Genomic DNA, 24,630 nt, shown 5'->3' on the forward strand with positions numbered 1-24,630 from the left:
TTCCCTTCGGAAATCTTGCTTGTCTATTCTCCTGAGTATTAAAACTAAGAAACTTTGTGGTTAGAAAGAACAATGCAACAACCTCCCTCCTCAAGAAGTTACTCAAGTTTTTCATGTCACCACAAAGTTATCAGTCTTCCTAAGTTTCCGTGGGTTATTGCGATCAATGTCAGAAGTCCATCTAGTCGCAGGTTCTGTATTCCATCCGTAAGCAGTATCACCGGTCCTTTCACGAAATTCTCCGCTCCAAATGTCACAAACAGGGCTATTAATTCCACTATCGATACTTTCACTACCGCTTGGAGGAATTCCTTTATAAAGTAGTGCGAGACTTTCGGGTAGACTTTTGCCAAGAAGGACGCGGTCCATCCGGCTCCCAACCCTTCTAGCATGCTGTCTGTCCTTTCAAATCCCTCCTGTCCTTTCACTTCCTGGGTCCAGAAGGTTTCCAGAGTAATCTGACACATTCTGTTCACGAACTCAGCTGTCTTTTCTCCGGCATTTTCCGCCAGGTTCACCTCCTTCAACAAGTAGGCGTATATCTTAGTGATCATTACTGGGCCTTGCTGAAAAGCATCTGCACCCAATGCCGCTACTCTCGGATTCAGGTGTAGCCACTGGTTTGCTTCCGGCTTGGTTCTCAGCACCATCGCTTCCAGATGAGCTCTTGTCTCCAGTGAATTCTTTCTTCTCGTGTCTTCACTCGCCACTTCCATTGCTCGGAACCACAAGTCGTTGGACATCGCCGTGATCACTCGATGGTTGTCATCTATTCCTGGTTTCAGTTTGAGTTGCCGACTGAAGTTGGACAGTTCCAACCCCAGCACCTCGTCCAACACCAACATGTGTAGCGCGTGGTCCTTGAACCCTCTCATCGCGTTTGAGATATCTGACCATACTGCAGGCAGTTCAGCCTTAAGTGGCCTCAGGTTCTCCATTTCTATCATGCGATTCGGGGCTGATATGGTCACATCATATTTTCCCTCCGAAAGTAAGGCTACCATTGCATACACAAATTTCAGTCCATCCGGGAGATATGCATATCCCGGAGACAACGCAAACACTACTCTCAATGTCACTTTGTTGAATGATCCCTCCTTTGTCGCGTCTACCACTTCACCCATTGACTCCAGGATGTCTTTTATCGCGGGCCATACTGCGTTTTCTGCTGTTGCAGGATCTCTGAGCCTGCTCAGAAAACCTCTACTGTGTAGATGGTCATTGATGCCAGCAAACACAATCGTTATCGGGTTCATCTCTGTCTGCCTCTGTACCCCTATAGCCAATGACACTGATTACAATAGGTCTAGGTCAACTGCGGCCAGCATTATGACGTCCGGCCAAAACAAAGACTTAGAGGTGTACACGAACTCTGAATTCGCTACTACCATGATTTTGGCCTTTCTCATCTCTGCTTTGTCGTAGGCGGCGAAGATGGTCTCATCTTTCTTTATCGCTGTCAATCCGCCATATCTCTGGGCATCACCATCTTGGTTCACTAGTTTTGGGTACACTCTCTCCTTCACATGACCAGGTGGTGTCGTCAATTGCCTAAATATCTTTACGTGTTGTCCAATCGGCGCTCTCGCCGTCAGGAATCTTCCTGGCCTTTCTTCACGATTCCTCTCATCATGGTTCAATCTCACATCTTGCAACGGTCTTGCATTCACAGGTCCTATTGTGTTGTTGGAGGGCAGTCCCTCCAAGTCGGCAAATCTCAAGGCCGTCGTGGAGCTGAAATTTATGCTAGCGGCTATCAACCAGTCTACGCCGGTTATCGAGTACAATCTGCTGACGGATAGCGTCGCTCCATTCAGCATCCTCCTTGCATCTTCGATGAAGCTCACTCTCTGTAGGTCCAGCTTCATTAGTTCTTCTTTGTATATATGCCAAGGAGACGGTATGGATCGCGACCACATCAATGAGCCTCTGCTCGGTCTCTCCTCTCGACTGGTACTCGTCGTCTCCGATCTAGTGTCCGATCTGGATGTGCCTGCTACTTCCTCGATTGGTTGGTTGACAGGTCCTATCCTTTTCCTAGGATGGATTGTCCTCCTCTTCGGTGCTTCTCCCAACCGATCTTGTACGTCTGTTCTTCGACCTGGTTCACTGGAGCTTTGTTGCCGGTAATTTGTGACGGCTGGGACCGTACCCAAGCGTGTTTCCAGGTTAGGAGGCACAAAGGTGGTGATCACCGTATCATTCACCGTTCCCTCTTCCTTCAGCACTCCTGTGTCAAAGAGTTCTGCTTCCAGCTCATCCAACCGTTCTTGGAAGACTCGATTCAACCAAGCTTGTCCTTCGACACTGTCGAAGTGGATGCCATCTGTGGTCAGTCTGGCTTGATCCATGGCTCTCAATTCATGTTCAATGTCCATGAGGATCATTCTTCCGGCGTTTCGATTTGCTAGGTTTCTCAAGATGTTGTTCCATCTCATGACTCCCTCGTTGTGCCTTCTTCCTGATGCTGTCAGGCTTCTTGTGTTCATTGGCACCGTGCAAACGGTCAGTACCGCGCAACTGAACTTCTGCCAGAGAAGTAAACAAACACACCATCATTGCTTCCCACAGTGCTTCCTGCTCATCTGATCCTCTGGAGATGTCATTCGTCCCAACTAAGATCATCACATTGGGTATCTTCCCTGGATTCATCAGCTCCACCATGCGATATAATTGGGCAATCGTCGCGCCTCCAAAGGCCATCACCGTGGTGACCCATGAGGTCCTCAAATTCGACAGCACTCTGACTAAGCTGTCTCCCAATATCAGGTGAGATGTCCCGAGTGGTGGTTGCTGCAGGTTCACAGCCGGGCTCCAGGTAGCTCGATTGAAGCAGGCTCTCGGATCTGTCTCCGGAACTCCCGTGAAACTATACTTCAATTGATTATTCTTCTGCACGTCTATTACACGAGACACTTTCTTCGCTGGCATCTTCCTTACTTTCCTCTCTGGGATTCTCGAGTTCCCCATGAGTGGTGTCACGTTACTCATCCTTTGTCTGATTACTGTCTGGGAGAGTTGTACTCTGCCCGTATCGTCAATCGTTCCATAGGGTGCAGTCACCCCAGAACCTGGTGCATTCTTGTTAGCGACCAATCGTCCAGCGGTCTCTATCAGTTTTCTCACTGTCTGTTCTACGACGGGATCACCCAAGGTGTCACTAGGATCCGGGATTGTTACTCGGTTCGTCTCTGCTGGAAGCCGTGTCTCCGTTGTTTGACTCATTTCTCGAGGTGTCAAGAGCTCCATCGGGGACTGCCCACGAGGAATATCCCTTGCAGGTATCATTTTCTCAATGGACGTCGTCAACGCCACCTGCTCCGATCGCTCTTTGTATTCCTGCCTTAAGCGTTCGATCTCTTGACCCTGCTTTTTGTTGCAGTCTTCAAACAACTTTCTCCACATGTCCCGGTCTTCCTCCATCGCCAGCATGGTCTTCGTCATATCGTCTAACTCATTCTTCGTACTTCTCAACTGATCGTTCATCTCGTCCAGATCTTGTATGGTTTGGTTCGTCTGAACCTTCTGTGTTACTTTCGCCCCTTTTGGTGGCACAGCTGCTCTCAGTGGTGAACCAGACGAGGTCGCCTCGCTGTTCATCTCCCGATGCATTCTCGTCAGCCCAGGTTTGGGCTTGGAGGGCATTGGCATCTCACCTGGTTGGTAAGTCCTAGAACTTCCCAACCCAGGCTCATTCGCCAAGTCACTCCCTGAGAGAGCCCCGTTTCTCCACCTCATCACTCTCATGTTCGGGCGGTCTAGTACTCCTCTTTCTCCATATGCTGCCATCAACAGGACTTCCGTGGGGCGGTCCCCACGGTTGTCGTGCCCCAAGATGTTAATCAGGGCGGTCAGCAACATGACCACCTCTGGGTCCTCCAGAGCGAAGTCTCGTTCGATCAGCCGACGATAGATCGCATCTACCATCGGTCCTACATATGCCTCTGCCAGGTCCATCAATTCATCCAGGTTGAAATTGTCCATACTGTTCTTTCCAAGTTTGATTTGATTTCGATTTCAAGTTTTGACTCAAGTGAGCAATTAAATGATCAATCAGGATCTAGAAAAGAAATCACGAATGTCACACTTGTCAATTTCACCTTAACATACATCGTTAAAATTTGCTTAAAGACAGTTCAGATAAAAAGATATTTATCCTAAAATTTATTAAAATCAATTGGTTTCTAAAATTTTGGAATTCGACCTAAGATTGGACAGTCCAAACTTTGGATCTATTCCCAAGATCGTCATTTAGTTGTTCATGGTCACTAACCCCTACTTACCCATGATCTTAATAACCTAACACATAACATAACATAACGCACCTCTCACATATTACACACAACTTAGTCTTTGGCCTAACACCCTCTCGCTCATCACTCAGCCTATACTTAAGTAATATTTCCTATGTAGATACACTTGTATGTTCGTATCAGAGAATATCACGTGTACAAGCGCGTACAATTCCCGAGGATGCAGTCTTCCTCTATTTGGATCGTACACTGGAAGCGAAAGCTCCTTCACGTCCATTTCCACAAGGAAGTCCCTCAGCCTCGTCAAAGACAAGACTAGGTTTTCTGGGTCCACGTGCTGCTTCTCTGTCGCCCTCGTTACCAAGAAGCATAAGTACTTTCCCGGTATCTGCGACACCGCCGGGGGTAAGGCTGCTACGCCCCCTATCCCTGGTCTTTGCTTCCAAAGGAATTTCACGTTTTGTATTCCCTCTTAAAATCTGCCGCTAGCGCCGTCCTAAAACTCATGTCTGCGGTGATTGCTATCGCACATGTTCTGTTTGTGAGTATGAAATCACTATCTGTTAGTACTATGTTACTTGAATATTCATTTGGTAAGTTAAAATATGACTCAACTACCCTGCCTATGTCAGGTTTCTTAGGTTCTTCGCCTGTTTCTGCTTCTAAGTTTCCTGTTTCTCTTGCTATTCTCAATTTTTTTATTATCAAGTTTTCAGTGTGGGTAAGTCCTACCCCCACTCCCCGGACAAAAATATCCATCGGCGTCCTCGTCGATCGCATACCGGGTATCAAGTCAATATTAGAAGCTGGAACGAGAAGTTGTCCTTCCTGGGCAGCCCAGGAAGGATCATCTCGTTCGGTCTTAATGTATTTCGCGCTTTCGCGATCTACGTCTTGAATCGTAACGCTGGTCTTTTCAGGGTCTGATGTCATTTCGTTCAGCCACTCTAAGACACGCAGGTTCGTCAGGTCTTGTTCATTTGACTGCTGTTGCTCATCGTCGAACTCTACTTCGGGTTTCGACCAGTCATCAACCCACTCATCGTTGTGATCATCGACTATGTCAATGTCTTGTGACACGGTTATTTCCTCTAAACCCACTACTTCCTCCACTATTTTCTTTAGATCTATCCTATCCACTACAAAGTCGTCACCGTAAGGATTGTATTTCTTTCTTGGTCTCATCCCGTCTTTCTGACGAGTCTGCATCGTGAACGGAAGATCTGGTTCCATGTTCTTGGGAATCTCTGTCTGTTCGGAATCCTGCCAATCTTCCTCTGCGTATGGCAAGGTTTCATCGTCTGCTTCGATCTGTTCGTTGGGATCCAGGTCCAATGGTGTATCCGTACCTTCCTCTACGACTTCGTTTCCATCGTTCTTCTCCCTGGTGCCTTTTTCATTGACCTCACAAGCAGGATCCATCATTAGATAATCCCCTTCTTCCATGTCTGCAGGTATACACCAGTCTTCTGTCGATGGATTGTGTGGCTTGATGTTCTCGTAGTGGGCGGCTCGGCCAGTACTCAGTCTATAAAAGCGTCCCTCTTGGTGCACCTCTGTAATCATGAAGGGTCCCCTCCACTTCTTCAGAAGCTTCTTTGTCCCTTTCGGTGGTATAACGTTCTGAAATACCCATACGTAGTCTCCCACCGAGTAAGCCTTTGCACCAGCTGCTTTCTTGTCGAATCTTTTCCTCTGCCTTGCCTGTGCTTGCTGAGTATTTCGTCTACACAGATCGTTCAACTCCTGTTGACGTCTGATCACATCCCTCACGTAAACCTGTGGAGATGTTTTCTTCCCCTCATATTCTGGGTAGAAGAATGTCAAGGGTAAAGACTTCTCGTGTCCCGTCAGCATCATGTGTGGACTGACTCCAGTGGTGGAGTGTTGCGTGCTATTATAAGCTCCCATCACCTGTGGAAGGTATCTGTCCCAATCGGTCATATACCTGGAACAGTATACTCTCAGCATCGATACTAACGTCCTATTCTGTCTTTCCACTAAGCCATTCGTCTGAGGGTGGTATGTCGTGGAGTGAGCCTGAGCGACCTGTGACCGTCTCATAAGCTCTTTCGTAAGCTCGCCTACGAAAGCTGTTCCATTGTCCGATTGAAACGTCATTGGACAACCATGTCTTGCTATCCATGTATTGATCAGGTGGTCGCATGTCTGTCATGCATATATTTTGGTGATCTATCTGCACCACCTCGTTGAATTCAGACGACTCGATCGATTGTAAAGGAAATCGCAACTTCCTTGGATCCTTGACCTGTTGGCATGACAGACATGCTGTTACCCACTTCTCGCATGCCTTTTTCATTCCAGGCCACTCGAAGCGCTTCAGGATCCTCTGATATACTTTGTCGATCCCCTGATGGCCCATCTGATCATGCGACCTGAATAATAGTTCTGTCTGATAGAGTTGCGGCAACACTATCGCGTTAAACTTGTATAGTATAGGACTCTGTCTTCTTCTCTTCTTTTGCAAGCCACAATCCCGTCCTTGTTCAAATATAACCTCCCTTCCTTCTGTATGAAGTACTGTCTCAAGATACGATAACTGTCTTCCTCGAGGTCCCCTTTATCCGGAGAACCATTCTCGATCCACCTTTTCAGGTTGCTTGTCATGCGATCTTTTCTCTGCGCCCTTAGAAGATCCGAGAGTCTGTATCTCGCCTTCAAGTACGTCTTCATGACTCTCATCTGACTGTTCAGCTCGTTGGGCTGATGTGTGTCTTCTTCCATCTTAACGCACCAAATCTTCGCCAACGGTTGTGTTTCTTGTTGAAACGGCTGAAGATCAGTCCTGACTACCTCTTTCTGCGGCAACAGGCTTATCGAACGTTTCGATACCGCTATCGTTTCTAAGTCAGTGAAGTGATCTATCATGACCAAGACTTGGTTATAACCGCTGTCTGTCATGCATATCTTCTGGTGATCTATCTGCACGACCTCGTTGAATTCAGACGACTCAATCGATTGTAGAGGAAATCGTAATTTCCTTGGATCCTTGACCTGTTGGCATGACAGGCACGCTGTTACCCATTTCTCACATGCTTTTTTCATTCCAGGCCACTCAAAGCGCTTCAGGATCCTCTGATACACTTTGTCGATTCCTTGATGGCCCATCTGATCATGCGACCTGAATAGTAGTTCTGTCTGATAGAGTTGTGGCAACACTATCGCGTTATATTTGTATAAGACCTTGTCTTCTTCTCTTCTCTTGCAAGCCACGATCCCGTCCTTGTTCAGATACAATCTCCCCTCCTTCTGCATGAAGTATTGTCTCAGGATCCTATAGCTGTCTTCTTCTAGGTCACCTTTGTCTGGTGCACCGTTTTCTATCCACCTTTTTAGGTTACTTGTCATGCGGTCATTTCTTTGCGCCCTTAGTAGGTCCGAGAGTCTGTATCTCGCCTTCAAGTACGTCTTCATGACTCTCATCTGACTGTTCAGCTCGTTGGGCTGATGTGTGTCTTCTTCCATCTTAACGCACCAAATCTTCGCCAACGGTTGTGTTTCTTGTTGAAACGGCTGAAGATCAGTCCTGACTACCTCTTTCTGCGGCAACAGGCTTATCGAACGTTTCGATACCGCTATCGTTTCTAAGTCATCCGCTGCGTTGTCAAAGACTCTTTCGCTTGGTATTAGGTAGCGATCACTGTCAGGATCCTGGTACACCTCTCTGTCCAGGTTTCTCGCCCGAGTTTCCACTAGTAGCGTGTGTATCGCCAGTTCTGACAGTTCTGATCCCGAGGTCGAATCCCTGTCTGAATAGGTGTTCATTCTCGAGCTTTCTGACTTATCATCCGTCGAAGGTGTTGTGCTAGAGACTGCACGCTCCTCCAGATCATGTCCGTATTTCCTTCGCATCCATCTGAACTCCCCGGACAAAACTTTGTTCTCTAGGTCCTGTTTCTCATCAGGAATTTTCTCGTCTATCTCGGACTCCCCGGACAAATTTCCTTGTCCCGGGTGTTGATCTTGTGATCGCTGGTTTTTCTCCTCATCCTTCTCCCCGGACAAATAGTCTTGCAGCAGATTTTGTTCTACCTCTTCACCCTCTTTTTCCCGGTCTACAAAGGTGATAGTTTTCTTTTGCTTGCCGCTCTCCCGTCCTTTCTGTCCGTAAGAAGTACTGGTTAAAATCTCCTGGGGTATTGAGGATACTAGTTGCTGAACTATTGTCCTACAATCCCTCTTGTTCTCTTCGTGCTGTTGTCTGGACGGCATGATCTTCACTTTCTCACTGACTGTTAGCGATGCCACTGCTGCTGTCCACTCGGGGTCATCTCTGGTCACTTCTCTTTCTAACAATCCACCCAGTATCCGCATCACTTGTGGTGTGACTTGCACCGTTTTATCCAATAATGAGAGGCTGTTTATATTCATGCAAGAGAGTTCCTGCTGGACCAGGTTCGAGCGCAGCAACAAATCCAAGGGGACCGGGTCCTCCCTTGACAGGATCTTTATCTCGGCTGCTTTCTCTACAGGTAACTCAGGATGCCCCGGAATTGGATGTCCAGACTTATCCAACCATCTCGTTAAGGGAAGCGCTTCATAAGTTTCTTTGTCCAGAAACGAGAATCCCTCCTTTACTTCCGCCTGATTGGCCTGCTTCTGCTCCAATCTTTCATAGAACTCAGTTTTCTTGCTGAGACTGTCAGCATTCTGATGTTTATCACGCATCCTGTGTTCGATTATCATATGGTAGCCATCCAGTCTTACTATCCATCTACCAATATAACTCTGATCCATCGAGTAGGTCTTCAACCAGGATAACGCTCTGTTGTCCACGCGTAACTTGAAGGGAGCGCTCCCCAAGTATGCACGGTACTTCTCCACGAAGGTAACTACTGCAAACATTTCTGCTTTTGGTGCGCCATATTTCATCTCTGTGTCACTCAAGACTTTGCTGCCGTATGCAATGGGACGGAGGACTGTTCTTCCGTTCCATTCTTGCTCTTGATGCAATATTCCTGAGATGGCCACCACCGATGCGTCTGTGTCAAGAACATACATGCCCTTTTCTGTAGGCATGCCCAGCACTGGCGCTTCGCACAGTTCCCGCTTTATGTTCTCGAAAGCAACTTGTGCCTCATCGTTCCATTCGAACTTTTTCCCTTTGTTGCGCATCAGCTTCTGCATCGGGTACACCTTGTCCGCGTATCCTTTTATGAATTCTCGGTAGTAATTGGCAAACCCTAGGAAGCTCATGAGCTGTGTGTCCGTTCTAGGAGCTTTCCATGTCAGCACAGCCTCTACTGCTTCTGGATCTGGCCTCACACCATGCCGGTCCACCATTCTTCCCAGGTACTTGATCGAATCCCTAAGGATTTCACATTTCGATGGTTTGCATTTCAAGTCTGCTCTTTTCAAACATCCGAAGACCTCATCGAGTCGATCAATGTGATCCTCCAGGGTTGGTGTCGCTATGACTACGTCATCCACGTAGCACATCAAGAGATTCCCGTACTTTTTGGTCACTCCTGTCAAAGCCTGAGCCATCAGCCTTTGAAAGGTTGCTGTTGCATTGCACAAGCCGAAGGGCATCCTCTTCCACTGGTACAACCCCAATTCGCACGCGAATCCGGTTTTCTCCCTGTCCTTCTTTCGCAGAGGAACCTGCCAGAAGGCAGAACCCAAGTCCAATGTGGTGAAGAACTTTGCATCACCAAGTTTGGATAGGCTCTCGTCTATTCGCGGTATCGGGTACGCATCTTTAATCGTTACCGCGTTCAAGTAACGAAAGTCGCAACAAAATCTAAGCTGCCCCCTTTCTTTTTCGCCATTACTACTCCGCAAGCCCATGGTGATTTCGAGGGTTCTATCATGTCGTATTCAAGCAACATTTCTATTTCCGCTCGGCACGCTTCCGATTTATGTGGCGTCATTCGCCTTGCGCCTTCCCTATGGGGAACGGCACCCTCTTCTAGTTCGATTTCGTGTTCGACGAAATTACAGCAACCGATGTCCGCCTTATGTTTTGAAAATACCTCGGCGTTCCGATTTAGGAGGTCCGGCAATTTTTCAAAATCTCCCTCACCTATTTTTCCTTTTAAATGTTCTATTTCTGGCAAAACCGGTTTGTCAGAATCTAGTTCATATGACGAGGGGCGTTCCGGAAAATTCGAGCAGCTTGATAAGCCGTCGTCCGTTTCGGATTTCATTGAAAACAATTTATGAATAGATTTTAATTCATTAATTCTCTTTAAGATTTTATCTTTATTTGCATGATAAGGACAGTCTTTCACACTATATTTCTTCGAGTTTTGTGTCTCTTCATAGTCGGTCCTCATCGGCAATGCGTAACCAAGCTTCTTTCCACGCTGGATTGAAACCGTGGTGTCCAGTGTGTTCAACAACACACTGACACACAGTCCGTTTCGCGTTACCGAGAAGCTCCGGCCTAAAATCACCGAACTCTGACTATTTGGATTCGGTACTAAGCAAATCTGTTTACTATCACTTAACGAATTCAAATTTCTCATTCTAAAAATCGCTACTACAGCTTGTCCTGGTTGTAATTTTACTTTTCTATCCAAAAAAACTGGTACCTTATTCTCGTCTGTTATTATCCTATTAATTGGTCTCTTAACATACTTTCGGTCCGGGTTTCTAATCCGTATTAGACCGTTGTTCAAGTCAATCATCACGTCAAAGTTCCTGACAAAATCTCTGCCCAAGATGAATTGGTCGGCGTCGTCCAGATTCTCTACCACCAGGAAGCTCATCCAAAGGTTCCGTCCTCCCATGTGAAGGACCGTCACCGGTGTTCTTCCGGCTACGTAGATAGCTCCTCGATTTGCAGCGGCTAGTCGGAGATTCGTAGGAATCAGATCTTCCCGCGTGAAGCCCATTCTCTCCCAGGTTTTTATTGGCATCACACTCACCACCGCGCCTGTGTCCAGAAGCCCTGTGACTCCGATTTTTGTTCCGTTGGTGTCAAGCAGGTGTGCTGTCACATCTGCTTCATATCCAATATGTACCGCGTCTTGTTCCATCATGGCGTCATGGCCTATCCTGCGGACTTTGAGTTCCTCTTCACCCAAATAGATCTGCCCCATTTGGTCATCATCTGTTGTTATGTAAGTCCTGGTGTAGATGCTGATTCCATCCACGTTCAGCATTATTTGATACGGCCCATAGACCTCCAAGTAGCGTCCATGAAGTTTCTTCATGCGAGGGCCACCCGTCGTTAGTAGTGCTCGCACAGCTCTCGACTCAGTGCGTGGCTCCACCTGCCTCAGATAATCTGCATATGTGTCCAAATGCATTAAAGTGAACTCTGATGGTTCACTCAAATTTCTTATTACCTGGTGTCCAGCCACTGAGATTATCGACTGTATCTTCTTTCCCTGCGGCGCCATGCCGAACCTCTTACCGGAGATCACTTTAAGTTTCATATCTAAACTGCTTGGTGTTTTCGTCTCTTCGAACTCCGTTGCCTCGAAGGTATTCAGTTGCTCCTGAAGCTTTTCATTTTCCAGTTCAAGTTTCACTTTTTGTTCGATCTCTTTCGTCACCAATTCCTGCTGTACTCTATTTAGAGCATCCTTTGCGGCTGCCTTATAATCGATCTTGAAGTCATCGGCCGCAGTTGCTGGTTCCGGTTCACGTGCTTCTTCTGTTACTGCTTGCATTTTCTTTGCCGCCAGCTCTTGAGGTTTGTCCTTCCTGCGTGCCTCTGCTTCGCCCAAAAGTCGAGCCTTGCTTGCTTTCACTCCTGACAAAGCTTCTTCATGCCTTGGATGCTTGATGTCTGCCACTGCATCCCAGAATTGCGGACAATCTGATTTAAAATGACCTTCCAAGTTACAAAAGAAACACCTCGGGCCAAATTTCGCAATTACTCCTCTCATGAAATCCTCATGATCCAACTCTGACGCATCTTCGTCCTCGAGGCTAAAGCCTATTGCTTTCATGCCTTGTTTGTAAGCTGGGCATGCTGACACATGATGGTCTGTTGAACTGCAATTAGCACAAGAACGTCTCTTGTCCATATCATCCCTCGGTTTGTACCAATTGTTCCCTTGGTTAGCTGGTCCGTTGTTAAAATTGCCATAATTGTTCCTGTAATATCCAGATCTCGAAGGAGGTTTCAACAAAAGATAATCTTTTGATTTGAGCCTCAACTCCTCCGGTGTTGGCGCATTAGTTGATAGTGGTGTGTAATGCGTTGCTAGCATCGTACGAAGTTCATCATTTTTCACACCATCGATGAATTTTGAGGCTACGGCCAGGTTCATCCTTCGGTTTGACTCATCCGGTTGGCTGCGTCTTCTCAGCATTTCCAAATCATCGAGAAACTTGTCTATTGTTTCATCTTCTCGTTGCCTCCGTTTCTCGAAGCGCATCATCGCCTGGTGCCCCTGCACCCCTGATCCGAAACGGTTTAACAAGATTTCGAAGATTTTCTCAGCAGTGTCACGTTGATACTGTTTCTTAGCCATGACACAGTTCAGGGCTGTCCCTTCTAAGTTGCTGGTGAGCGCGCTGCATTCCTGTCTCTCCGACAAGTCCTCTTCCTCAAAATGCAGCTTCATTACCTCTATCCAGGTATCAATACAGCCATCAGATTCGTCCTTGTAGCATCTTGGCTTCTTAAAGACTCTTCTGGACTTTTCACTGCGTTCATTGGTTCTAGATAACCGCGTCAGGAATGTCTCCAAAGACCTGTTCAGGGGTTCAAATGCTGTGGCCATTGCCGTAGCATCCCTTGAGTGTCCCGCCTGAGTGTCCTCACACCTTGTCAAAGGCTCTGTGTGCGGTGCATCCCTGCAATCCGAATCACCGTGAGCGTTTCCCGCTTGGCCCTTGTGACTCCTCCTCGGGCTTGTATGCCCCATGTTGCCAGAATCGCTTCTCCCGGTCGCATGTGTGCTTTGCGTTGGTCGTTCGTTCGAGGTTTGTCTGTTCCCCGTTGAACTTGCTCTACTGTTCGGGCCCCATGCTGTATTACCCCTTGTGGCATAGCCTGATGAACTGCCCCTGCCTCTAGTGGATCCATTTGTCTTCCTCCTTTGATGTTCATTGAAGTTCACCCTCGGTTCCCTGCTGGGACCTCCCGAGTTCGGCTCTCCTTCTTTTGGTCCACTCTTGCTGCTTAGTAGCCCGTCCAACCTATCCATGATAGCCTGCGTTCGCCTCTCCATCATCGCGTCTATCTTTGTGTCAAGAGACCCAAGAGACTGCTCTTGCTGAATTCTTAACTTCTCCATGTCGGCTCTTAAGCGTAACTCCCTCTGTTCCGCCTCTCTTGTCATTCGCGACAAGTTCCTCGTCATATGTTCGTCCGTTCTTTCTTTCAAGCGTTTTTCGCTTCTGCCAACTTCTTGTCTGTTGCGGTTTATTTCTTCCCGCAGACTTTCTCTTTCAATGTGAACTGCTCTTTCCAGTTCACTCATCCTTATCGACATCTGTTCATTTTGTTCTCCTAAACTGCCCACTATGTTGTTTAAGGCTTCCTCTAGTGCTGCCCCGTTATCCATGAGCGGCGTCACTAGTGGTGGTGTAACTCTGTCGGTCCCAGGTAGCTTCGTGCTGGTAGAGATCCGGGCCTTGACTCTCTGTCTTGACGTTTTATCATAATTTATTTCAGGATCCGCTAACGCGTTGCCAAGCCCTCTGGTTCTACTCTCTTCAGGTTGTGGCTCCGAACTTGTCCTAATCGTGAAGTCCTTCGACTGGCCCGGCGTGTTTGCCTCTTTGCTTATCGTTGTCACTACACCAAATTTATCCATGGTTCCAGTCTCTCTTCCGACGTATGCCTCGTTCTCCTGGATCGAACTGTTGAGGCTGACCTGAGATCCAAAGTCCCCTTGCTCCTCTTCATCCTCTTCCTCCTGGGATTCACCGTCATTTCCTGCTCCTCCTCCCATGCTGAATGGAAAGATGTTTCCGAAGGTGTTCTTCATTCTTTCTGAGAATGATGATGACGTTGTTTGTTTCCCCGTTCCGCCTGCCATCATAGTGTTGTCTGTCGGAGATCTTCTAGTTGCCGTTACTTCAGTTGAGATGTCGGACAGTTCCGACATCTCCTCTCGATCCAATGTCCCGGTGGAAGTGGCAAAATCATGGCCTTGTTCTACCGGGGTAGATTCACTCGCCAGCCTTCTGGTTGTCATTCATGGTATGGTCCGTATTGACCTCCACTTCTAACAGTTCTCTTCGCTCTTCCGAGGTCTTTTGACTTCTCGTTTCAACCATTCTGCCTGAAACCGTCCCCCTTTTGTCAGACCGGGATCGCTTGATCCAATCCACAAAAGGATCGGTCATCGTTTTTCTTTGCTTCTCAGGTATGAATTTCCTAGAGCTATTACCTCGTTTTGGTATCCTTGACTTGTCTAAACTCATTCTTTATTTGTCACTTTCCTATGCCCACTCTTGACTCAATTGCTAGAGACCTTATAGTTTTATTAACAATAATAATGACACAACACAATAAATTTCACCAGATTCTACTAAATAGTGACCACGAATCCCTGTATGTTGTAAGAGTACAGTTTGTATAAAATTTATTCACACTGACCGATTATCGGTCCAGAGATCTGGAAACTAGCACAATATGATGTTATCAGTCAATTTTAAAAGATAGTGTACTCACTACCCAATCAAGCACAGTTTAGGTTGATTTAAAATAAAAAAAAAAACAAAAAAAATATATATTGACACAATATGAATGTATATATAAAAAAACGTATGTGTCTTGTACTCTTAGTCGGTCGCAGTACAATAGTCGAACCTGTCTTTTAAAGAAAAAGCTTTCCCTGCTTGGTGCTGCACCAAACAGACAAAACTTTGAAGGCAGTAATTTTCTCAAGTGGGCGTCTATTGCACCCACCGAGTACTGTGTTACCTATCTGCCTTCGGACTGCCCGAGCTAGACCTACTAAAATCCTCAGGGCAGTCACTTTTCCCAAAAACGTATTATGTTTCAATCCACACCAATGAGTCACGCTCTTTTTAATTTAGACTTAGTGTCGCGAATATCCGAGTTCGGACCTGTTTTGTATTAGTCTGGTTCTTTTTGAGAGGCAAGTTACCAGTGCAGTCACTGATACCTAGCCTGTGTATTAATAACCTAATACCTCTCGCTTTTTAGTCTTTCTTTCGTTTACCTAAGTCCTTAATAAAATAATACCCCTCCGGATTGGCACAAATAGGACCCTTCCGGACTGTCAGAATATGGACCCCTCCGGATTTGGACCCCTCCGAATTAGCAACTATAAGACCCTTCCGGATTCGGACCCCTCCGGTTTTGTGGAAAGTAGACCCCTCCGGATTCGGACCCCTCTGACTTTGAAAAATTTCGACCCCTCCGGATTGGGAGCCCTTAGCTCTGTCAAAGTAGCTTTCCGTAGTTTTCTTAATTTCAGCTTATACCCCTCCGGATAAGTTCTGCGTTGCTTTTATGCTGTTTGAATTAACTGGGAAGGGTATAGGGTCCTTTCCTAGACCCCTCCGGATTGAAGTTAAGGCACTTATTTGACAATTCACACTAACGGTGAAGGGTCTTATCACTTGCCTAATTTCGACTCTATTATGGTTGTCTTGTGCCTTCAGCCCTCCCTTTTTGTCTAGAACTGTCTTAAGTTACTTAGTTCAATCGCTATCAACTTTTGGTAGGGGTATAAGGGTTTTTTAGAAAAATTCATAAAACGTGAAGGGTGTACCCCTCCGGATTTGTGTAATTTGCTAAAAACAATCTCAAAAAATTTTCTCGCTCGCTTTTTCGAGTAATTCTCTTTCCTACTAGTAAGTTCTGCTAATTTTTGATCTATTGGTACCAAGATCAACTCGATATGATCAGTAGTTCCAAAGTTATTAACCAAAACGTCTTTTTTTTCGAACTCAAAAAATTTTCTCTCTTATAGATTCCGCCTAACTTTTTCCGCAAATCTGGTCCTTTCGACCTAAAAATTATTGATCCCAGCTCAAAAGGCCTATACTCTTCTAGTTCAATGCAAAAGACCCGATCTAAAACGCTATTGTAGAAAAAATTTGCGAAAAACTATGCTACCTGGACCCCTCCGGATTGATGAATCCACCAAATCCAACACGTTATGTTCGATTTCTCTGCAACCCGGAAGGCTTTCGGGTAGCGGATTTTAAGACTTGTAGATTCACTAGTGGAGGTTGTCCGAACAACTATTTTTACTGTCCTACCTCAAAAATTTCAAAAAATTTTCTAAATTTTTAGTGTTTCTTACTATCAAAAATTGGGAAAATTTGGTTTTTGGTACCAAACTAGTTCCAACCACTTCCGAACTAAAGTTAACCGGTTCTACCTATTACAGTAGTGCAGTTACGATGTAACACACTAACTTAGCGCTTTTTTCCGTTTCAAAAAATATCGATATCTCAAAAATCGCGACTTGTGGGGGAATCAAAATATCGCTATTTTGACCCTAAAAACCGGTCTGTTTTCGTTGTTTTTCACTGAAAAACGATATAAGACTATTAATATAGGCTATATAAGTAATAATATTAGTAATACTATACCCCTCCGGGTTTGTTTATTATCCGAATTAAGGTGCTTAACTCGGATATTCGCAGTTCGGTGAAGGGTCACTACAGTGCAGCACTGTCGAGCCCCCCACAGATTACTATCTTACTTTTTGTACCAAAAGGGATCCAAAACTTGTTAACGATACCCAACAGTCGATTGTTGTTGTCGTTGAGCCCCTTCTTGTTGCTCCTTGAACTGCTTGCCGGATCGGTCTTCACCCAAGACCCTTCCGAATTGAGCGCAAATCAGCTGACCCTTCCCGATTGAGCGCAATTTATCATTAACGTGCTTAAATGCTCAAATAACCCTACAGTACAAGCCTCACAAACGGGCCTCAAAATTGATCGTAACGATCCTGACTGATATAAATGCCTGTAACAACAATATATCTATCAACAACAAACGGGGGGGTTGAATCACATCTTGTCTGGGGGGATGATTTCTACTGATTTTCTACTTTTTTACTGTTTTTGGTTTTTTCGGTAATTTTTTATGTTTTTTGTTTTTCTTGGGTACTATACTACTTTTTGTTTGGTTTTACTTATATCTTTAAATGTTTTTGGTCACAAACCACTCAGGGGACGAGGGGTTCGCGATTCCCCCCACCCTTCCTGGTTAATGAATTTTCGGTCTTAACTAGGTTAAAAAACTATTCACGGCAATCCGGAAGGCTTCCGCGTTCCGAACTACCCTTCCGCCCCGGCAGTTTAGGACTATTAAGGGCGTTAATGTGAGCATCCGCTCGGCGCGGAGTGCTCGTTAACGGTTCCGCCGGTCATGATGTTACGAAAGAATAACACCCAGGAGCGCCATAAAAACATACATGTAACATTCGCCCGGAAGATACATATCGACGGATAACAAAACTAAGTCTTAAGACGACTGGCTAGCGTCTAAACAGAGCTTTGCATGTTTTTCACCGTCTCTACCAAGCCAGTACTTTTCGGTGGTCTTTCTTACATCGGGTCGACAAAAACGTTACTGCTCTCCGGCTTCGACCAGAACGCTCAAATTAACTGAATTACATGCAAAAATAGTGAGCTCATGGCTGGGTCTCTGTATCCCCAGACCACGAGGTCACTCCTAAAAACAGGGCTACTACTTATCATATTACTATTGTTTTTGTTCAGTAGATAAAAATCATCATCTCCATCGAAGATGGATCAACCCTTTCCCCCAACTCCTAGCACCTCATCCTTGTCAAAACTAATCAAAATATCAGTTAAATTCAAGTCAGGACATGACAGGATGCTAAAAGTTTATGTGAATTAATAAAAGTTTCCGTCCCGAGACCCTTCCGGATTCTTGAATCCGCCGAATCAAGCTCCTTACTCTTGATTTCTTGCTAATCCGGAAGGCTGGTTCTCACCCTTCACCGTTGTTGGCAACGGCCTTGCAACTATTGTAGCAGCACAATAGTTGCAACTCGGAACGTTCTCTGCTATTCTGTAGTTCGTTGTCGTTCTCCAATCTCGATTTTCGTACTGTTCGCAATCGCAGATAAAAGTTGTTCTGTTTTTCACTCGCTTTTTGTTAAAAATGGCCGTTTCAGCATTTCTCAGAAATGTGACGTCATCATTCGAATTTTTGAAAATCTAAAATACTAGAATATTCTAGCCCTCACCGTTTGGCTAAACGTTCCAATAACGTCGCTAATCCTTCGAAATCATCAACTCGGAAGGCTTCCTGCTCAAAATTCGAATCCTGCATAAATTGCATTTTGGCCATTCCGGTCGAATGTCACAGAAGGTTCACTCTAGTTCATTTCGAATAATTGTACTCTTCTCTCGCGATTATCTCGTCTCCTATTTCAGGATAAGACGGCTCTACTCGTGTCTTATTTTGTATCTGGAAATTGCGAATAGCAATTTCCTGTTGTTTTCTTAAGTATTTTCCCGCAATTGTAAATTCGGTCGTTCTGATTTTTCACTTTTTGTTTTCAGTTGTTGCGAGAAAACTGAGCATGAGAGGCTCCATTCGAAATTTTGAAAAATAAAACTTCACTCGAAAATAACGTATTTTCGTGTCCCTCAAGGTCAAACTTCCAGATATGACCGACTGGCACAACAATCGTTACTTTCTGGAATGCTCTCGGATCTTCACGCGTCTTTATAATTTTTATCTGGTCAGCTCAGCGTTCTGTGTGTTCTTCTCTGACTATCAAAGATCGTTTTTCTGAATTTCGCGGTTTTTAGTTGTCGCGAAATTTCAAGGTTGTGACGCGTCTTTATTTACGAACGAATTTTTGAAAATCTTTTCGTCGCTCCAAATTAACCTCTACGAATTCGTTCAATTGTACGATTCGCACCACTGATCTTCCAAAATAGCCAATTCTCCCACAAGACTGCTCCAGTCGTTTCTGACATGCATTTCCGGCCATTCTGGACGAATGTCACAATGGCCCTATCCAACCTGTGCACGGACCGTCGCATGACGGAAAGGCACATTTTAATTGACCCCTTTTTTGCTTGTGCATGGTTTCTGCTGACCTTACACATCAACTGACTCTGATATGTTCTCAAAATTTTGTTCTCAATATTTTCAGATGTCTGAACGGAGTAAACGAAGTCAGTCGCCAGGTATGTTATATGAAAAGTTCCCTTTAAATTCTTGCGAACAAAATGATCTGAAAAAAAAGATAATTGAATGTTTAAGGGTTCGCTGGTTGGTAATGTCTTTTCTCGAAATATATCTATGGACCATTTTTGTTATCATTCTTCTAATTCATAATTCTGTTGGCATGATCAATGAAAAGAATTCCATTTCCTATAGAAGGGAAAATCGTGGCATAATTGTTTTCTAGATCATACCAATACTGAAGGGATAACTCAACCAAAAAAATATTCAGTTATTGTACTGAATGATATCTTTCGTTTCCGACACAAAATTGGGAAAAATTTTTTGGCATTAAAGTGACCTTCAAAAAATAGTCATTTGTTTTCTCAATTCTCTCAGTGATATAAAATTACTACATGATAAGCAGGGGTGGTTAAAAATATATTGTATTGCAATAATTTGCAATATATTGCAATATTATTATTGCAGTACCATATTTTTAGATAGTAAACTATTGAGATACATATTTTTGACAGAAAAACTATTGCATTAACTTTTGCTAGCGTTCAATATGTTGTCCAAAACTTTCACAGACAAAACAAACAAATGTCACTGGATTTCGGTTCAACCTCGCTTGTGAAAAGTATCTGTCCTCACATGAAACGATTATAAGCTAAGTTCCAATATTGTGGAACGGCTTTTTAGTCGAGCAAATTTGACTATTACTGATTTGAGAAAGTCAATGACTGCATTGCATCTAGAGGAGCTACTCTTCCTTTATGTTGATGCAACATTCTGAAACGTTGAAAGAATTCAAAGTTTGCTCTGAACCTGTTTTTTTACCAAGAAAAAAAATTGGAAAGTATTGCGAAAATATTGCAATAATTGCGATACTTATTTTGATTCAAAAAATGTTGCAATAACTTTTGCGAGTCCAAAACGATTTGCAATACATGTTGAGTCGCAAAATAGTACTTCAATTGTATTTTACCCAGCCCTGATGATAAGATTAGGCAAAATCAAATGGTAATGTAAGATATTTTAATATATTTCCAAATATAGTATTTTTTTCTCAATTTTTTCGGTTTTTTTAAACTATTTGCATGGTAACTTTTTGTAGCACATTCAATTCTAGAAATGAACACGTACTGAAGTTATAATAACTTTGACTCCTGGTTAATTCAGCCAATTTTAAAATGTCTTGAATGGGATTCAGCAGCATCTACGGCTACGGGCTCAGCATCGAACGACCTGAAGCTGACGGTATATTACCATTTTTTTTTGGGTCTTTCACAATATAACCCCCCCCCAACAAAGAAACACTAATTCGCTGCGGGAGCTTAATGGGATTTTGGCCCCATCATTCAACCTCAAAGGGAACTGTACTGAGAAATGGCAAAATATTGCACCGTCATTTTAATAACTTTTCAGCTCTATTTCGTGGCAACTTGTTTGTAGCAACTTTATCTTGCAAATAGTAATATGCAACACAATGTGTTGCACGCCGCGTACTCAGACCACCAATTGCCAGGAAGTAATTGGATTCAGGCATCTCACGTATCCTCATACCGTATAAAAAACCTGAATTTTCTCCGTTTCTGTGAAAAAGCGTTGTAAAAACTTAAATTTTCGGACTATATTTCATTGTTTTGGAGTTGGCGTCCACCAAATGTCATATAAGGTCGTCTTTCAAAGCAGAATTTTTTAACCTCGTTGTTGGGACTTCAATCATTCGAGAAATCAGCTTTATTGAGAAATTCCCTTTATTGTTTTCACAAATACTGAAGTATTTTTGTGTTACAAGTTTTGGAACATTTGCCACTTGTCTAGCACCCGAGTCCCTTCATTTAACTTTAGTCGTGTTTTATCAAGAGATCATCGATCATGAACTGTTCATGGACAAGTCGTTGTCAAACCAACTGTCACCAGCATCATCCACGAGCTCCTTTCATGAGTACAGTCATCTTTGGAATGATAACACAATGGATGACCTGGATCTATCCGATATGTCTTCACCAGAAAATTCTTCGGATATAAGGTAACAGGAACTTTTTTTGATTATGATACTTATGGAAAAGGGGAAAAAATGAGAAAAAAAACGTGAACGACTTTAGGTTCAAACGTGGATTTAATTTTTAAGATATCCCAGCATTTTTCTGTTGTTCTTTTCCTTCCAACTGTTTGTAGACTACTTTTTAAAAAAGTTCCCCGTGGAGAATAGGGGCTTTTTTGCGTTTTGTGAGAGGTCAGCAAAGCAATTTTGACGAACGAATTTTTTTATGGAAAATTTTCTCGAGAATTCATGTGTCCACCCTGAACAGAGCTGTATCATTTGGTCTTGTAATGTAATTTCATGAACTATATTTACCTTGAGGCTTATTTTTTCTCACAGGAGTGCGTTTGCTAAAATTATCTCAGAAATTCAGCAAGGTAATGTAATGGCTTGAGTGGCTTTTTTCGGTTCAGTTTGGTGTGTTGAAATAGTTTAGTCAATTTATTTCATTCACAGGTCTTTTAATTTTTTTCGGTTCAATATTTAATTGAATTGGCACCTTATATAAGTACTAATTTATTGACCCTTGGATTGTTAGTCTCAAATATCTGACTTCATTTTCGAAATTATTTATCTTTTAAATTGCTAAAACTTTGTAAAAACTGTTATCTGCAGATCGAATCATCAGTCGCAGCCCTGTTTTGGCACGGAAGCTGGGCAACAAAACTAGAAAGCAACCGCCGACTTCATTGGGAAGTACAAAATCAAAACCCGAACATCAGAATTTGACACTAAGTCCCCTAGCTCCATCCGCGATTTAAAATGGCAAGGAAGGTGAATCATCAGCGAAACCGAGGAAAGTCAGCCCAGCTCGCCCATTGGGCTCAAGTTTTTACGTCACGAATGACCTTCGTGTTAGAACTGGAACACGTTCAGAAACGTATGCAAATGGAGCATCTGAAAGCTGGTGTATGCCAGGAAGCCGTGAGTGAAGTATTTTAAAATTATTTCTAAAAAATTAATTAGAAAAAAGGGTGCTTATTAGTGTAATGAACACACTGAAGACTCTTATATATGATTTTTTCGTTTTTTTTCAGGAAAAGTCTTTTTTTTGTTCACGCTCATTTTTTGATGTTTCGCGGTTTAATTTTTCATTTATTTTCAAGTTCATTTCATTTCCTTCGTTAAAAGGAAGGCAAATTTCACTATCGAACAGCAAAAGTGTCAAGCTCACGAAAAGTGTCGCAGTACAATAGTCGAACCTGTCTTTTAAAGAAAAAGCTTTCCCTGCTTGGTGCTGCACCAAACAGACAAAACTTTGAAGGCAGTAATTTTCTCAAGTGGGCGTCTATTGCACCCACCGAGTACTGTGTTACCTATCTGCCTTCGGACTGCCCGAGCTAGACCTACTAAAATCCTCAGGGCAGTCACTTTTCCCAAAAACGTATTATGTTTCAATCCACACCAATGAGTCACGCTCTTTTTAATTTAGACTTAGTGTCGCGAATATCCGAGTTCGGACCTGTTTTGTATTAGTCTGGTTCTTTTTGAGAGGCAAGTTACCAGTGCAGTCACTGATACCTAGCCTGTGTATTAATAACCTAATACCTCTCGCTTTTTAGTCTTTCTTTCGTTTACCTAAGTCCTTAATAAAATAATACCCCTCCGGATTGGCACAAATAGGACCCTTCCGGACTGTCAGAATATGGACCCCTCCGGATTTGGACCCCTCCGAATTAGCAACTATAAGACCCTTCCGGATTCGGACCCCTCCGGTTTTGTGGAAAGTAGACCCCTCCGGATTCGGACCCCTCTGACTTTGAAAAATTTCGACCCCTCCGGATTGGGAGCCCTTAGCTCTGTCAAAGTAGCTTTCCGTAGTTTTCTTAATTTCAGCTTATACCCCTCCGGATACGTTCTGCGTTGCTTTTATGCTGTTTGAATTAACTGGGAAGGGTATAGGGTCCTTTCCTAGACCCCTCCGGATTGAAGTTAAGGCACTTATTTGACAATTCACACTAACGGTGAAGGGTCTTATCACTTGCCTAATTTCGACTCTATTATGGTTGTCTTGTGCCTTCAGCCCTCCCTTTTTGTCTAGAACTGTCTTAAGTTACTTAGTTCAATCGCTATCAACTTTTGGTAGGGGTATAAGGGTTTTTTAGAAAAATTCATAAAACGTGAAGGGTGTACCCCTCCGGATTTGTGTAATTTGCTAAAAACAATCTCAAAAAATTTTCTCGCTCGCTTTTTCGAGTAATTCTCTTTCCTACTAGTAAGTTCTGCTAATTTTTGATCTATTGGTACCAAGATCAACTCGATATGATCAGTAGTTCCAAAGTTATTAACCAAAACGTCTTTTTTTTCCCTAACCCTAACTTTTTCCGCAAATCTGGTCCTTTCGACCTAAAAATTATTGATCCGAGCTCAGAAGGCCTATACTCTTCTATTTCAATGCAAAAGACCCGATCTAAAACGCTATTGTAGAAAAAATTTGCGAAAAACTATGCTACCTGGACCCCTCCGGATTGATGAATCCACCAAATCCAACACGTTATGTTCGATTTCTCTGCAACCCGGAAGGCTTTCGGGTAGCGGATTTTAAGACTTGTAGATTCACTAGTGGAGGTTGTCCGAACAACTATTTTTACTGTCCTACCTCAAAAATTTCAAAAAATTTTCTAAATTTTTAGTGTTTCTTACTATCAAAAATTGGGAAAATTTGGTTTTTGGTACCAAACTAGTTCCAACCACTTCCGAACTAAAGTTAACCGGTTCTACCTATTACAGTAGTGCAGTTACGATGTAACACACTAACTTAGCGCTTTTTTCCGTTTCAAAAAATATCGATATCTCAAAAATCGCGACTTGTGGGGGAATCAAAATATCGCTATTTTGACCCTAAAAACCGGTCTGTTTTCGTTGTTTTTCACTGAAAAACGATATAAGACTATTAATATAGGCTATATAAGTAATAATATTAGTAATACTATACCCCTCCGGGTTTGTTTATTATCCGAATTAAGGTGCTTAACTCGGATATTCGCAGTTCGGTGAAGGGTCACTACAGTGCAGCACTGTCGAGCCCCCCACAGATTACTATCTTACTTTTTGTACCAAAAGGGATCCAAAACTTGTTAACGATACCCAACAGTCGATTGTTGTTGTCGTTGAGCCCCTTCTTGTTGCTCCTTGAACTGCTTGCCGGATCGGTCTTCACCCAAGACCCTTCCGAATTGAGCGCAAATCAGCTGACCCTTCCCGATTGAGCGCAATTTATCATTAACGTGCTTAAATGCTCAAATAACCCTACAGTA

At 43.8% G+C, this 24,630-nt stretch overlaps 1 protein-coding gene across 2 annotated transcripts in view; it reads left to right on the top strand.

The window, feature by feature from the left end:
- Positions 1-22,291, top strand: part of LOC134840472 (uncharacterized) — an 87,015-nt gene extending 64,724 nt beyond the window's left edge. The window contains exons 2-5 of one of the 2 annotated variants that reach the window (XM_063856290.1): positions 19,308-19,343; positions 21,193-21,358; positions 21,713-21,750; positions 21,989-22,291. In XM_063856290.1, coding sequence (XP_063712360.1) covers positions 19,310-19,343; positions 21,193-21,358; positions 21,713-21,750; positions 21,989-22,134 — 384 coding nt within the window. In that variant the 5' untranslated portion in view covers positions 19,308-19,309 and the 3' untranslated portion in view covers positions 22,135-22,291. Of the gene's footprint in view, positions 1-19,307; positions 19,344-21,192; positions 21,359-21,712; positions 21,751-21,988 lie in introns of those variants that run through there. The other variant, XR_010162424.1, reaches the window with a different exon arrangement.
- The last annotated feature ends 2,339 nt before the right edge of the window (positions 22,292-24,630 follow it).

This window comes from Symsagittifera roscoffensis, chromosome 2 (genome assembly GCF_963678635.1).
Source record: "Symsagittifera roscoffensis chromosome 2, txSymRosc1.1, whole genome shotgun sequence".
In the NCBI taxonomy this organism is placed as follows: Eukaryota; Metazoa; Xenacoelomorpha; order Acoela; family Convolutidae; genus Symsagittifera; species Symsagittifera roscoffensis.